General features: G+C 35.8%; 1 protein-coding gene across 2 annotated transcripts in view; it reads left to right on the top strand.

Annotated features, from left to right (window-relative positions):
- The window catches only part of LOC131591993 (proton myo-inositol cotransporter-like), a 148,226-nt gene that overhangs the window by 67,314 nt on the left and 63,529 nt on the right, over positions 1-17,383 (top strand). For both annotated transcript variants that reach the window (XM_058863178.1, XM_058863176.1), the window contains exon 4: positions 1,012-1,120. In XM_058863178.1, coding sequence (XP_058719161.1) covers positions 1,012-1,120 — 109 coding nt within the window. The remainder of the gene's footprint in view (positions 1-1,011; positions 1,121-17,383) is intronic.

Here is a 17,383-nt window from a genome sequence, read left to right as displayed (position 1 = left end):
ATTTAGGGTTTTTTACTGAATCAATACTTGAAATATTTTCTGTATGTTCAGGAAACACTGAAAACATAAAAATGTAAATCCTCTTCACCTCTCTCTTTTTATTTTTCTTTGATGGCAACTCTTTTGAGTTACTCATATTGTGATTAGATGTTCTAAGTGTGCTAGATGTGACAAGATGTATAAAAGCTAGAATTTTTCACCAGGCTGTACTAGTGAAAAAGCACTAAAAGGACTACTCTGGGCAGAGAGAAGTTCAAGTAAATACTGTAGTCAGGGATTTTAAATTTTTGCTTATTATCCCATAGCTTTCTGTATTATTATTATTTTTTTAATAGGATACTTTTAAAGTCTTAGAGTTTTCTCTGTTAACCAGGAATTTTGTTTATTGTTTTTTTCTTCTTTGAGAGAATCTTAAATTCAGCCTCATGCCATTGCTACCAAAGGTATAGAATAAATGTATTAATTTCTGCTCCCTCCACTGGCCTCCAAGCTGTGCAGAATAGATCTATCCAGTACCTTCAAAGTACCCACACCTGAAACTGGTTCATGGAAACTGGGTCTTTAGGGGACTAAGGAGAACACTTTATCTCCAATATCCAGACCTGAGCAGTAACTCTCAATAACAATAACAATGGCTCTCAAAATCAACAACAATGGAAACTTTTAGAAGGGAAAAAACAGTGATATTTTGTGATAATTTTTGAGTATGTTCAGTTGCAGCTGATGTGTAATCTGTTAGTGTGATATAAGGAGAGCTGGACATTTCACTCCAGCAGTAGACACTGTACAAAAATGGTTTCATTTTTTTGCTTGGGCTTCCTGATAATCCTCTTTGTAATACAGTGCAGAAAATAAGAACTTGAATTGCCAAACAGTTCAAAAATAATTGCAATTATACAAGTTTGCTTGAAACTAAGGTGGAAAGTCTGCTATGCCTGGCAACATTGTCTTGATAGCAATCACTTAAGAACTATTATGTATTCTTTTGTTGTTGTCTTGTTTTTTTTTAAGCTGGACCTGTGATCTGCAGAATGCTAACATACCCTCCAACTCGAAGAGCCTTAATTGTGGGTTGTGGTCTGCAGATGTTTCAACAACTGTCAGGGATTAACACCGTCATGTATGTATTTTCCAATTGCTTCTTTTTATAAGTTTTAGTAAAAAATCCGTTAGTTAGCAGTTATAGACGCTCTTCTGGACAAAGTCTGAAAGGTGAAAAATTGAGTCTGAGATCTAGAATGCTGGTTTGAAATCCAGATGTTGACATATTTTACCTCACAGTAAATTGGTACAGGAGGATGTTTGTATAGGGGGAAACATTTTTATAGACATGAGAATACAAACTCTATTCTGAGAGATGTATTATTGTGTTAGGGTCATAGTCAAGGCTATGTATGTCTGGACAAGAAAGCACATTTATGGTTTGAATTTATGTGCAAATAGTCACAATAAGGTGAGGGTTAGACTAACCATGTTAATGAGGTGGAACATTACTGTGAAGTGCTAAAGGATGCTGAGGGAAGAAACATTTACTGCTTTTACATGGTTTTGTTATGTGTATGAAGACTCGGTAAATGTGGAAGTGAAGAATGATGTATTGGGTTTTCTGACAAGCTGTCAGCTCATAACAGGAGTAGCTCTTGACAACTGTGCGATGAGCAAGAGCTTAAGATGAAATTATTGTTGGGCTGCTCTACAGGACTAATTATAATGAATATGGTTGCCTTATTGTTTTAAGAGCAAGTATAAAATATGTTGCCATAACATTTTACAGAGAAAACTATTCCTAAGGGAGCATGAATCTTAGGAAACTGTTAAAATGAACAGCTAAAAGGATAAGGCTTTTAGTGGTATCAAGAGCTACCATATTAAATGTTAAAGTAAACACTGCCATCTGTCATACTGGAAGAAAAAATGCCCCAGTATTATTAAACTGTAAAGGAAGGAAATCTGTAGCAGGTAAAGAAAGACTTCATAAAGTAGGAATTGTGAGCCAATGTGGAAACACTTGGACACAAAACTGGTAAGTTATGTGTGAAAGCCAGAAGGCAGGCACAGAAAGAGCTTTGATAATTTTTTCAGACACATCAGAAACAAGAAACCTAACAGTCTCCAGGCCCAGTAAGGATCAAGATATTGGGAGTATATCAGCAGAAGATAAATGTTTAGCACTGAATCTCACAAAGACACTTTTTGCATTTGTGTTAATTATAGAGGGTATATGAAGCTTTTTGCACTAGAGCCTGCTTAGGATGTCTCAGGTGGTCTGCTTAACACTCAAGTATTAGGGGAACACTTCTAGAGTAAGCTGATTAAAAAGTAACGAACTGATCAGGGTAGACTCAACAGATCTGGGGTAATTTGCATCCATAATCACTGAATTTGGAAATGTAGCATAATTTACATGAAGCTACAGCCCAGAAATTTTTATTTCTGTCTTTATAAAAATTAATTAACACTTCATAGAATCAAATGAGATGTGTGCTTATAAATATGAAAAATGAACACGTATGATATAAAACAACAAAGAAGAACCATGACTGTTGTAGACAGATTATAGCTTGCGTGGATGTGAGTCCATGTTTGTGTTAGAACTGTAAATCCCACATGAATTAACCATCCTAAGCAACCATGTCAACTGCAGCCAAAGTTTCTTGAAGAAATCACATCGTCACAGAAGTGAGTGAGAAGTCCTATCAGGTAAATAACTATTTAAGATAGAAAAAAAAAAAAAGGGTGAGAATAGAAGGTCAGTTATCACAAACCAAGAATAGACTCCTACAGTGATCTATATGAAGATCTTTGCTGCTTTCATAAATCTGTGAAAGGGGTTAAACAACAAAATAACAGCTTGTATTCATACAGCATTCACAATATATTGTGAAGGTCCCCCAAATCTGTGAACATGAACAGTTGTGGGAAGATAATGCAGGATAACAGATTAGTGGAATGGCAAGTGCATTAACTGTACAATGTTATTCAGTAATGCCTGCAGGAGGGAACTGGGTAACTTAACATGCATGGCAGTCTAAATTGTTATTACGCAAAAAAGAGGGCTTGCAATTGCATTATCGTTCTATACAAACATCATGACAACATCCATGGCCAATCTGGAATAGTACAAACAGTTGCAGATGTCCTTTCTTTCAATAAGAACAAGCAGGTTATGTGTGGGGAAAGAGGTACCTGTGTTTGAACAGGATGATTAGAGCTCTGCCGCTTGGAAAAGAAATGAGGTCAGAGGAAATACAAGAGGTATATAAAGCTACTAACGTTATGGAGAGGATGAGGGAGCATGATTATTCATCATTTCTTCTAACACGTTTTTGATGACTCCTAGCTCTTACCCAGCAGTAGGTTTAAAATAAGCATTTTTTTCATGCAACACATAATTACATATTGGAACTCATTGCCACAGGATGTTACAGATGCCAAATGTAGAAATAAGTTTAGAAGTTAATTAGGGAAACTTACATAATAAACATTATTAAAATGTTATGAAATGTGGTGTGCATGCAATCTCTGGCCAAGGCCAGTCATTCTCTCAATTTGGTTCTTATTAGTTAGGGATGCTTTATTAGACTAGAACAAAAAATTGACAGTTCACAAGGCTTATGACACTGGTAGGTTGACTTTGTTTATTTTAAACTTACTATGTTTTAAAATCTCAAACTGCTTTCTATGAAGGAGGTTTTACAAATAGTTTGGAATTGACCTAATTTGCTTGTAGATGTGTAGGAGGACAGTATTACAACTATAAAATGTGATTGAATCTTAGCTTTAAAATAATAAAATGCCTGTAATAAACACACGAAGGCACTGTTGTTAAAGGACTGTATTGTCAACCATTTGCAATATCCAGTCTCTTTTAATATTCCAATATAACTACATTTTTAGTTATCAGGTATGCAAGACATTGTGCTGTGAAAGGACATTTTTTCAAATACAAGTAAGCAGCTGTCTGTTGATGGTTTGCTTACAGAGAAATTGCTGATTGCCTTTTAATGCTGTAATTAGAAGGTACCTTAAGGAACTGTCAGATTGTATTAACTCTCTAAGCACTAGTTTTCTGTTCATAATGTTTAGTGGTGTCATTCTGGGATTGCTGTTCTCCTGCAGCATGAAAGCAGGAATTGGTTATGATTGGAGGATCTAGTACTGTGCAGCTTTTCCTTCAGTGGTTTCTCAAAAACCGACATTAAAAGTATTTTAACAGCAGATATTCACTGTACCTTTGGTGCTACTGTAAATCCTTGTTTCTTGGTCCTTTTTAGGCCATAGAAGAGGAGGCTGATGGCCCTAACTTGCAGTTGCCTGGCCTTCTGTGGCTGAGAATTTATCCTCTGCTTGTCCTCTGGCCAGTTAACTTAACATGACAGCATCCATGGTGGGCCCTGACTTGTTCTAATCTTCTGGATTGAGATTTTCTGCTCTTTCTGCTATAAAATAATTTGTTTAATCTTGTATTTTACTGTAAGAAAAGTGAGGCCATCAGAATGAATTTGTGTGTGTGCAGAGCACGTTTAAACCCCAATAATCAAATCATAAAGGGACATAAAAATATAAAAAATAACACAATTGTAGAATGATTTAATACTTCCCCAGTTTGTATATGCTTTACTGAGTAACTCGTCAATTTCTAATTGAAATTTCTAATTTCTAATTCTTAGAAAAGAAAAGGTTGAATCAAAAATTATGGCTGTTAGAGGAATTTGTAGAGGTCTAAAAACAGTCACTGAGTCTACCCAGTAGAAGAAGAGATGCTATAAAGCAAAAATTACGTACAAGAAACACATGGAGATAGCAATAAAAATCTAGAGCTTGCATGCTTTAGATTTAATAATCTGATCTGAATCTAGAGCTTCCATGCTTTAGATTTAATAATCTGATCTGAATCTCCAGATTCTGATCTGGTATAAATTTTCTGGTTAAAAACTCGATATCAGTAATGAAGCCAATGAAAGCAATGAAGCCCATGTGTAGTTTGAGTTCTCTTGAGGATGGCAAAAGGAAAACCAGAATTGCTGTAAGAAATGTTGAAGGCTGTGCTCAGCCCTTTTCATTGTGCCATAAACTGATTTGGTTTTTGCCCAGAAATAATTTCATAGCATATTTGAATCACACTTGTTATACACATGAATGTGTATAACATCCAGCTGTGAGGAACCAGAAGCTCATCATGAACGGGATGTTACTGAATTGGTGAGAACAGAATGTGGAGCAACCTCTGCATTGAGGAGGTGGTTCTAAAAGAGAAGCAAAATGTAAAAATAGGCTAAGGAGATTGTGACTGTCATAGGAACGAATTCTAGCATGATAAATTTAGTCAGCAAAAGAATAAAGCTCAGTGGCATATTTCTTTGATTCCTTTTTTTCCCCTAAGAACAAGGGTATCACTGCTGTCTGATGGAGTACCTGATGTAGAACAATTGTTTCCTTTTTGTTGTGGCTTTGGCCAGCTTAACTGACCTGTTAAAGTCATACGATTTTAGACAATCATCTCTCACACTGGTGTGAGCAGGTCTGAACTGGTTTAACTTCTCAGTTTCTTATCATTCTAATGTTTTCTCATCTTCAAAACAGAAGCTCAGTGTTTCAAGCCTGGAGCCCAGATCTGCTTGGCAGGAGACTGAGAAAGGCCTTGTGAAGGAAGTTGTATTCCAGGGGAGTAGTTACTACAAATTAGCTTATTAATAGTAATATATCCCAGAATTTGGTTTAATCATTGACGTTAAGATATTTTCAAGCCTAAAGTTGCCCGTAGTTAAAACTTGTGGGAAGAGGACCATTTTGACGTAAAACTTGAAATTAATTTTTCCTATCAGTGTCTTATTATAAGAAAAAAACCAAAAAAAGTTAAAAAAAGGAAGAAGTTCCATTTTTGGGGGGTGAGAGGAAGAGGGGACTTGAAGGATCTGAGCTGTTTCACATTGTGTAGTGAAAACCATCAATGGATGTTTTATCTCTGTGTTCATGTTCCTCCAGAAGTAGGACATCTGAAAAAAAATCTGGTAATGTGCAGCCTTGTGGCAGTAAAAAAGTCTCCAAACCATGGGGAATAAAGGTTTTGGAAAAAATCCCAAGTTATCTTGAATACTAGGCAGTAATTTAGCCATAATTGGAGGGAGTTTAGTATTGTCTTGTCAGAATTGCTTGCAGGTGGTATGACCTGCGCTGGAGATTCTGCTGCTCTCCGAGAGGTTTGTTGTCTGTTCCCAAAGACTGCCTGTGCTCTCAAGACTATAAATCTTAGATGAGATTGAAGAGACAGCTGTATCCTCTGGATTATTCTTACTCTCACAATACTTTAAGTGGACTTGATGAAAGCCAGACAAAATACTTTGTTCTGCAGTTGAAATACCAAGTTTGATGTGGTGCTAATTTTGTAATTTACCATTATCTTTTCGCATTGTGCTAGAAAAGCTTTCTGCAGCAGGAAAGTGGTATAATGTGTCAGGGAAAGCATATAGCCTTCAGCATTTTTGCTAAGCTATTTGCAGGTGTATATGATCTGTTATTCCTATTTAATAAAATGGTTTTTTTGGTTTTTTTATTTCTGAGATATCTTTGCATCTCCTAAAAGTTAAGTGAATCCACATATAAAATGTATTGCTGTTTGGATTTGGTCCTCAGATGCTTTTGAGCTCTAACAGTGTTGTTTTTTTAATTTATGCAAGCAAACAAAAGAACCAGAAAAAAGGATGATAAAAAGAAGCATCTTTTTTCAGCTGGCAAGAAATAGGGAGGGGAATAAAATACTATGTGGAGAAGGAAAATACTTCAGAATAATGAGAGAGAATAAAGAAGCTGGATAAAAGAAGAAATATACAAAAGAGGACAAGAAGAGGTTATGTAACAAGTGGAAATCTAGGGATTGAAGATAAGAATATTAGAACAATTAATACAAAAAGTGGAAAAATATTGTACCAAATGTGAATGAGAGAATGAAAGAAATAGGAGTGGGACTGGGAAATAAGTCAGGATGCTTCTGGAGTTAGAGACCAGAGAGGAGTTTAATGGGAAGCACATTTCCTGGCAGGTTTAAATGCCAGATCTGTTGTGCAGCAGTTTCAGAGCTGAAACCTGTGAGTACCTTGCTGAAACCTCAGATGCAACTTGGTACTTCTGTTTAACATGAGTGTGCAGCTGAATCCCAGTGTGGTGGTGAAACTCAAGACTCAGAAACTTGTCTTTATATTCCAGTTTTTTAACTTCTTCAAAATGAAATATTGAGTAGGGAACATAGGACAATATCTGACATATCTGACTACAGATAAACTTTTCATTTTTTTAACATCATCAAAAAGATGCCTTCTTTTGTGAATTACTGCACAAGTAGTAGCAACCTTCTCTACTCTTTCAGCATCAGCAGGCATATAGAGATTTATAATTAATGACTGAATGCATTTACAGATTATGACAGATTTATAATGAATAAGCTGGTCATTGAAATGAGGTTTTCCTAGAGCATTGGTTGTTGTTTTGAATATTGGAAAATAGTTGCTGATATCTGTAAACAGAAGTTCTACTGGCAAAAACTAATGGTGATTCACATTTTTCTTGTGATTTTTATTCAGGCATTGACTTTTAATGTTGTATAGATTTCTGTTGTGTTCTCTGGCTGTGCATTTTAAAACAAAATACAGAAAGTATCATGCTGTATTAAAAAAAAAAAAAAACCCAAGCTGATGCAATGCTAAATGTCATCCAAGTTGCACAGCATTTACTGAAGGAGAGTACCTTTTATTGTGCTCTTGCCTTAAATTCAAATTGGGTACGGTCACTCCCAGCAGACTGCTGTGTGCCATTTATTTTTGGAGGGCCAGTAACTTGTCACCTCAGTTTTTCTTGAGAACTCTCAGACCCAACTGGGCTTTAAGTCTGACTAAAGGAGGGACTATTGCATTAATGTTCTCTCCAGATACAAACTCTGTAGTATTTTCAGGATAATTGAGAAGATTTGGTAATTGACAAGTCTGATATTCTCTGATGACTCCATGACATTAAGGCTGCTGCCTGGTTAGATTTTCATCCTTCAGTATTTCATTGTGGGTAAATTGTCGAGTTTGTATCTTTCTTTTAAATTTTGCATTTTCCTCTTAAGCTTTAGGAGATATTTAATAAAACAAAAAGAAATTCTATGTTGTACATCCACTGGCTTTTCAAATAATCCATTAGAGATTTTTTTATTTGGTTTTCGTAAATTCTTCCAATAACATTTTTTTTGAGAAGTGACCCTTCATTTAATCATTTTAGCCTTCCTTCATATTGCAAGATGTTTTAGATAGTACTGTGTGCAAACTCATCACTTATTTCAGTGGCATATAGATGCTTTTTATGTAGAGTGCAGATATTTTTGGATGAACAACTAAACAGAAGTCTACTCTAGTCAAACATGCTAGGTGAGGTGAGTATCCCGTTACATTAGCTGTCTCTTGTATGTGCTATACAGAAATAATGTGCTTAACTTTTAACAGCTCTTGAGAGGAACAAAGTATAATTACTAAACAAAATAATTTCATATTACTCACTGTAAAACATTCTAAATGAGAGTTTATAGAAACTGCTTATATCAGTTTCATAGTACTCAAAAAGGAAAATGAAACTCTGACTCAGGCTTTTTGAAAGGTTTGCATGTTCAGCAACCACTTTTCCATAGGCAGTGTACTGCTATCACAGCTGAGCTTATTTATTTTAAAGTAAAGAGTACATTGAAAATAAAATATATTTAAAAAAATCCAACTGCTAACATCTGATGATCACCAAGTTGTACATACTGGACACAAGTTTATTGTGTACAAACAGGCTTATATAGTATTTTTTACAAGCCCTCTAACACAGGTGATGAGGATGATAATGATTATTAACATTATTATTAAATTGTACTTAGTTTTCCCCCATTAAAATGGCAGATCTAAACTGAACAATAAGTTTGTTTGTGAAAATCTATCCATTAAGTTTGAAAAATTATCACACAGCCTGTAGAGAGAAGCAGTGACTGTGGCCAAGGACATATTCAGATTTGGAGGTGAAAGTGGCTTAAAGTACAGAGCCTTAGGCTGGCCAGAAGCAGTTCTTGTCAGCAGCTGAGATGCAGGTTTTGTAGGTAACAAGAAATGTGAAAATCCCTTTCATCACATGGTCTCAGCAAGAACCCTGGGCAGTATTTACAGCAGCTGGGACTTGGCAGAGCCAGTCCTTTCCATTCCCTCTTTGTTTGCCTTCACCTCTGCATCAGTGCAGGTCAGGGAGGAGCCCAAACACAGTTTCCCTGGACCTTGCTCTGACGTTTTTCTTTCTTTTCAGTCATTAGGAAATGCTGATGTGGGAAGGGAATACCACGTAGTAAGGGGAGTGTGCCTTAGTAAATCTGATAGGAAGTGGCTGAAACATAAATCTGTTGATGACAGGATGCCATTAGCTTTATCCAGTAATTAAAACCAATCAAGCCAACACAAGATTGGCTGGTTAAGGAAGCAGCAGGCCTGAGAATAAAAAAAAAAAAAAATAGCTCTGTTCCACTGGCAGAATGCAGTGCAGGTAGTAGTGACTTGGTATTCAGAGTCGTGGAGGGGGATGGGAAGAGAAAACAGCTGGGTCATACTGCTGGGTATCTGATATGGCTCTACACCTGAACAAGAATTACGAGCAGTACTTAAGCCTTAGCCTTCATTTTGGTTTTGTGCTTACCAGCAAACTGCAAGACTGAGTGACCTAAATGGATTTAGGCCCCAGAAGGCAGGTCAGTAAACTTGTACATTTTTAAGTCAGTTACACTGCTAAAATTTATGTATCATTTACTGTGTTTACTGATAACTCCCACGTTTTAGAATTTTTGTTTATAAATTGAAATGTTTTTCTTAAACATTCTTGTGTGTGCTTACTGGGTGGCCTTCAAAACCCTGAAAAGCTTAGGGGTTTCATGATTTAGCTCCAAAGGCTGTACTTCATCAGTTGAAATAATTGTGAGAGGGTAGTTAGGATACAAATAAGAAATTATTTCTGTATTAAAAACAAGTCACCTGTGTGTCAGTGTTGCTAGCAATAAATCTACACTAAGCCAAATTTCCACTAAAAATACAAAATGAAACCAAAGCTGGTTTTCTCCTGTTGTACTACCCTGGTAGTTTAAAAGTTAATTTATCTGAGTCAGTTTAAAAGTGTAGATTTGTAATTTGCCATAAAACAAAGTTAAAACTTGAAATTTGGTTTGTTTGGCCAATGCCATACGTCAGTCTTCAAGATTCCCTCTCAGGCTGAAGCTTCTCGCTGCTAATGCCATTTCTCTGTACATTTTGTGTTCCTATTCCTTTTGAAAAAAGAAAGATGCAAAACAAAGCAGTGAATCACAATGGAGTAGTTAACTAGATTAAAGCTATAAAATACACATCTTATTTAAGCTGCTTGCCCTGTTGATCAAAATAACCAGAGTTTTTGGAAGATAGTTTTTACGGGTACGTCCTCCTTCTAACTGCTGGAGGTAGGCAATTCAGATCTAAAAGTTTTGAAGGCTTGAGTATTGGAAAATCAAGGAACTATTTATTTCAAGATTCTATATAATGGGACTAATGGGATGAAATAAAGTAAAATCTAGAATGATTATTGGAACATATCTCAGTGCTTAGAAGTACTTTAGTGTATATTGAGTGTCTTGAGGGAAGTAGGAAGCAGTCATAGTTTTTAATTGCTTAAACTGTTATAACAATAGAGGAAGTATTAGAAATAACATACTTGGGGGATTTGGTGTTGAGATTAGTAAATATACAATAGCAGATTAATGTAAGTTTATAAGTAAAGGCTAATTTCTTTTACATTAAACTTTTATATCTCACATCTTCTGATAATTCTTCTGATCCATCCACTTATTGTTAAAAAAGTAGAAAAACAAACACAGCCCCCACCTAAAACCTAGACAAACTTAAAAAATCCTAGACTGCCAAAACCAGAAATGATATTGAGGTAGATTTATTTGCATTATAGTTGTCATCAGGCTAAATTAGAAACAATGAAAAACCTTCTGAAATTGCACAGGAGGCAGGTTCTGGGTGCTGACGTGAGGTATTGTAAGGGCCTCTTAACTATAGGCTCTCATTCTGTTTTGAAGCACTGGATTTTTTTTTTTTTTTTTTCATAAATCTTGTATTGGTGTTTTTCCTTATTTATATGGTGCTGAACATGGGCTTATTTTTTGGGAGTTTTGTGTTGTTTGTGTTTTTTCCCCCCCAAATCTGCACTTTTAAATCAATGACTTGAAGAATAACCACATGAAATATTTTTCTTACTTACTGTCTTTTTTGAGTTCTATCCTGGGTTACTGGGTAGAATATATACTAAAGAACGGAATAGCATGAATAAAAGTAAACCTCATGGTGTGACAGCTGTAAATGATTTGACACAGTCAGGATCCATCTACTGATGGTTTGGTTAATTATTTTTGAAATGTTGCAGATGTATTAAAAAGGACCTGACACTTCAATTAAAAAAAAAAAAAACTTCAACAAAACCGTAAGTTAAGTGCTTTTAATAAATAGGCATTTTTCAGTGTAATGCTTTCACAGAAGTAAATTCCTTGTAAATTTTTTGTTGACTCTTACTAGTACGAAGGCTTGTAATATCTTCATTTGGAAATCAATGTTTATTTTTATAACATGTTCAAAAACACATATTCAAAGAACTGTATAGGAGTTAACATACCAAATTACTTTAACAGAAATCCTGCTATCTGTCTTGTCATTTGGCACATGTTTTATTTTTAATGTTGCCTGATCAGCAGGGACTATGTGCGGAAGTGCACAGTTTTACCCCCAGTTTTTCATGGATGAAATCTTCTGTGGAAAACCAGTCAGAAGATTGGACATTTGTATTAAAACACTGAAAATCAACTCACAGTCCTGCTGATTGTACTCTTTGTTTTGTTTTACCTTACTATGGTTTTTTTTAATGGTAAGTGATAATATCTCTTCCTATAGTTCTTCAGGCTGTGAAAACGTATTTAAAGAAAGTCTGTCACGTTGGAAATAACTTAAAAACAAAATATTTATTTAAAGGTGAAATATATTCAAACTGTATTTTCTAACTTTTTTTTTTATGTAATTGAAGGATTTGTGTATTTAATAGAAATTTGCCCAAATTTTTCTGCTTTTGCTTTCTATTCCCTTTTGCCTGTAGCAGAGTTATAACACTGTTTGGTTTCTGTCTGTTGTCTTAGTAATAACTTTCAGGTTACCAATCCAGTGTTAATTTTACTGCAGGGCCATGCAGAAGAAATTGTATGAAAATGTCTTTGCCTTACACGTAGTACATACACAGTGTAGCTGTTAAGTCAGATAAATGCATCTCATTTAGTTTGTTCATATGTAAAGCCAAGTAATGAAATTAAGTCAGAGCAGTGATGCTGTTTTTAAATCATTCATGAATGATTGCAGGAGGAAGTTCCCTAAATAGCACTACTGGCTTGTTTGTTTTAATGTATTATTTGCCTAAACAGCTCCTGCAGCACAGTTTGGTCTCAGCAGTTTATCTTCTGTTAAATATTTCTAATCATCTTGTAAAACTTCCTTTTTAAAGCAGCTGTTAATGTTTTACATGCATCATTCTGTTAAACTGTACATTTTTGTTGTCTCTAGCATTTATTTTGAGACCTATCATGAAATCAGATACCAATCAATGACCAATTTATTTTTTTTCTGTAAAGCACAATAGAATAGTAAGGGGAGGGGTCGGTTTGTGCTGTAGCTTTGCTCCCTTGGCAAAACTTAGAAGGTACATATTATTCAGATATTGGATTGTATTCATAGCAATAAGGAAGTGTCTTCTTCATAGGTGAAAGACAGGGAGTATAGAAATGTGAAACAAGTCAAAGCTCACGATGTAATCCATCTTGAAAAGACACAAAATTAAAGTGTAAAAGGTCACCTGGTTAGGTGCTGCCAGATACAGCAACATGAACAAGCTCAGTGAAATATATTACTGATGCCATTCAAATATAGAGTAAGAGATATGATGCCCTTTAGATCTGTTTATTCACCTTTACTTTAAGGGCATAGGAACTGGTTCTATAAATTGGATTCTTTGGAGTCTGTCAATAAGAATTAAGCTGCCACAGCCAAGTCAATATGCCTTGTGCCACAGATTGGAGACACACAAAAAAAAGGTTGAAAGGTTATGCGCATTGCAAAGATTTGCTATAAATGAAAATAGTCCAGAAATGAACCGTAAATAAAACATGGTGGCATCTAAAAGCTAATCCAGACCTTGTTATTGGGAGCAGTCTGCAAAACAAAGAGATGGCTGTGGTGAAAATGGGCCATACAGAAGGTGTGATATGGAACACAGCCACCAAATCGAAATAAAATAAGAAATCACTGATGAGACTCTTAATTCCTCAGTGTGGTGAGAAAGAATAATGTCTGTAAGGCCAGTGAGGAGGAAAGTCCAGGGAGGGACGGGGTTATCAGGAGGGGGGAACTAAACACTTGGGTTCTCATCTCTTAGATGGGTTGCTTCTTTCCTGGAGAGTTTCCAGAAATCAGGTGATGTCAGAGCTGGAGGGGTGCAAGTTGATTCTAAGCCTCTGCAGGTGAGAGGGGTCTCATCTATGACTGTTTAAAATGTTTGGGGATTTATTATACAGAGTTCTAATAAGTCCGTGGGAGAATGATTCAGAGAATGATTTTGAAACATTTTCATGAAAGAATAAAATTCTTTTATGGTATTTTATATCTTTTTATTAGTCACTTGTATACTGCACTGACCCAAAGCATGTTTTACAGACATATTGAAAATAGAAAAAGAATATGAGACCAGATTATTATCGCAAAATTTCATATGTTTCACAAGGGAAAATTGGGACAGGGATATATTGGACTGCTGATTAAAACTTCTGCGTGCTGGAGGCCCCTTTCTCACATAAACTAGTATCTTTTGGTCAGTTATGAATGGAAGAGGCTTTTTGTTTTAGAAGAAACAGGGAGAGCCCTGTTAGAAACCACTGGAGGAAACAAAAGCAGAACAAAAGCAAACAGTTAAGACAATTTGGGCTTTCTTATTCTACTCCCTCTTCTTACTTCCTTGGTTATATAATTTCTGTTGTATGTTTATAGACTGGGGGTGGAGAAGAGAAAATGAGCAGTTAAACTTTAATGTTTTCAACTTCAGATCATTAAATAATAGATTTAAATGAAAGTACTGAAATTGGTTCTTGAGAACAAGAGTTGACAAAAGCTAGAGCCTTCTGTTACTAAAGGAATACTTCTTGCCCCTGGATGTTGGTGAGAGAGGGAAGCAGGTGAAAGTACTGAAAAAAGTACTGAAGGACTTGTTGGTGCAGTAAGGAACATATTGGCATGTAAGGAATCAGATATGTTCTCACTAAAACTTGGACCAATTTGGGTATTTTTAAACAAAGTTTTGAATGTTAACTTTTAAAGCCTCCTCCGTGATACATTTGAGCACTTAAGGAAATTCAAGAACTAAAACTGTGTAACCATTATTTAATACAGATGACAGATGAATTTGGTACAGATGAGATACAAACTAAAGGAAATCCTAGCACTACACTGAGCCAGCAGCTCTGTCCCAGTTGCACAGGAAGGAGGGAAGAAGGGGAAGCTTACCAGAATGAGAAGTGTAAATTATGCTTGTTAGTGATGGCACATTCCAGGACTTTTAGGTTTTTCAACCATCTTAATATTTGAGAACCAAGTTTAAATTTTTTTTCAGGTTGTGATACATGCCTGTAATGTCACTATTTTACAGTGGAAATAAAAGACGGGATACAGCTCATATTTTTTTTTGTTCATGTAGAAATGGCTTATTAGTGAAATGGAGCAGCTCTCAAGGGAAAAATGCACTCATTCCAAGTAATCTTGCTTTCTTTTCTATTTCATATAATAGTAGAAAAATTATATGTGTTAACACACTTATGGTTTGAATATTATCAAATATATTACAGTAGTCCTCTCTGTCTTATATATTTTATTAGAGTTTTGAGGAAGTAAAATTAGTGGCACTTAACTCATTATATTTCTCAGGGCATAGTCCTGTTTTAAAGTCCTGCTTTTATCTTATTGCAAACCCTAGTTTTTTATGATTCTTGTCACATTGTGGTAAACTAGCTCAAGCACTGCCATAATGCTGAACAGAGCAGAATCAGGATGTATCGTAGTAAAAGAAAAAAACCCAAAACCAACTCCGCCACCCCATATATATATATATATATATATAGATATAGATATCACAACTGACTGCACTGAGACCTGGACCATGGGCTCTGCAAGATACAAGTCAGGTCTCCACAGGTATTTTTATCTCACTATTTATTTATTAATCATATTTCTTAATTTAAAACAGCTAGAAAATAATTTAAACACATGCCCATATTGCCAAATTCCTTCTCCCCTGCAAACTCTGGTCTGGTCACCTCCTCTTTAAACATCTCTGAAGAGGATTCTGCTGCCCTACTGTGTCTTCAGTTATGCTTGAGCAGCTTCAGTGAGTTTTCCTTGCATTGATGTAAGAGATGCCACCATCTCTGCAAAATCTTCAGTGTAGAAATGCACATTAACCAGGCACTAAATATGGGTAGGCAGATTGAGATCGTGGACTTCTGTCCAGTTTTGGAAATCTTAATTTCCTTAATAGTGTAATATGCTTTGCAGACTAGGCAATGCTAGGGAGGGAAATTTTAAAAAGGAGGTTTAGAAAGAAGAAGAAAAACACTTCATATGGGATGAACAGTGCTTTAAAATGTCCTGAAAGCCACTGTTGGAAAAATAATTTAATTCCGTGGTTAGAAACTTGGCTCAGTTGCCCATCCTCTCAGCAGAATCTAAGAGCCCTGTCTAGGTTTTTGCCTTTTGAAAACTGAACAAGTAGCTCTTGGTCATCTGTGACAACACTTGAGCCCTCATTTCTGCTATGTCCTGTTAGGATATGCTGAAGCAAATGGTTGTGTAAAGAAAAATATGATATTGTATAACTTTTTTTTTTTCTTATGCCGGTTGCTCTAGAAGCTATGTTTCTTGTATTTTCTTTTAAAAAAATAAATTCTTTTTATTTTTCTGAGGGAATGTTATTCCTGAAATTTACTCAGCCAAGGGACAAATGAAACCAGTAGATTCCTGCAAAGAACATGTTATCTTGCCTCCAGTTCGTCTTAAAATTACTTTAAAACCCTGCGCTACATGCTTGCAAGAAACTTTAAGCACATTTTCTAATTCAGACTTGAAATTTAACGCCCCTAAGTGACATATTTTAGCTTCTGTGGTGTGTATATTACAATAGTATTCACGCAGAGATACGATTTCATACTTTGGAGATTTTCTAACTCAGACAAGAGACTCATCTGCCCTTGGGAAAAAAATTGTAATTCAGTTCCTATACTGCTCTTGATGTCCCTGAGTCTCTTAGTGCTCTGAGTGGTATGTGCAGGGTGGCCAGAGCTATATGACTGTCATTGGCCTGGACAGCTCCACCGTCTGTCTTTCATCTTCTCTTCCAGTATCAAAGCTGATCTTTTCAATAAATGAACTTTTGAGTTTTGCTAACGACATAATCTTGCAGTGATTCCATGCTTGCTGCACTGTAAACCAGCATGTACAGAGAGGAGCACTGAAGTGTATTTCCCATACACCTTCATAACGTTTTATTTTTGTGTGTCTTAGGTTGTGTGCATTGGCTTATTGCTTCTTGTTCTCTCTAAATAAAGTCATGAAAAACTTATAATCAACCAGTGTTTATGACACCTCTCTAAACTAGATGTTCTCTGTAGAGAACCCATTTGGGGATTTATTCTGGTTTCATAAAAGACATTTTCCTTTCCTAGCAGCAAAATTCTCTGTCTGGAACAAATTAACTGCCATTCAAGGACTAATCTCTTCCTCCATGGCAGAAATTTCTTCCTCTGTGGCACTGCTCTTCAGTCTGACTGCTGCAGTCACTGTCACAGATACTCCCCAGAGGTTTCAGACCAGAATCACATCTGCTGCTTTGAGTCACAACTTCATCCTATCTGGTGGGGTTTCAGTGTTCATTAGACTAATTAATGATTAAGTACAGCAATATGACATGACTTGGCTGTTTTGTCATGTCTGTCAGCTTTCTCAAAAATTCAAAGTATCAGCTATTTTCTGAATGGTTTTGTGAAAGATTTTAAATAAGCAGCTTTCTCATGTTGGCACTCAAGTCAGAAAAAGTGCACTGCTGTCTGGTATAAACTTGCTGCACAGAGGTATTAAAACCTAGCAAAACCTATATTTGTAGAAGGAAATGTAGAGGGAGAAACCTCTCTGTAAGGGAGAGCTTCACCTATGTGAAATTAGATATTTTGAGGAGAGAGGAGCAAAAGTCGGAGAGTGGGAGGAAAATGTAATGCTAAAATTTA

The sequence above is a fragment of the Poecile atricapillus genome, chromosome W (assembly GCF_030490865.1).
Source record: "Poecile atricapillus isolate bPoeAtr1 chromosome W, bPoeAtr1.hap1, whole genome shotgun sequence".
Taxonomy (NCBI): domain Eukaryota; kingdom Metazoa; phylum Chordata; class Aves; order Passeriformes; family Paridae; genus Poecile; species Poecile atricapillus.
The sequence above is the reverse complement of the archived record's forward strand: the minus strand, read 5'-3'. Positions and strand labels throughout refer to the sequence as shown.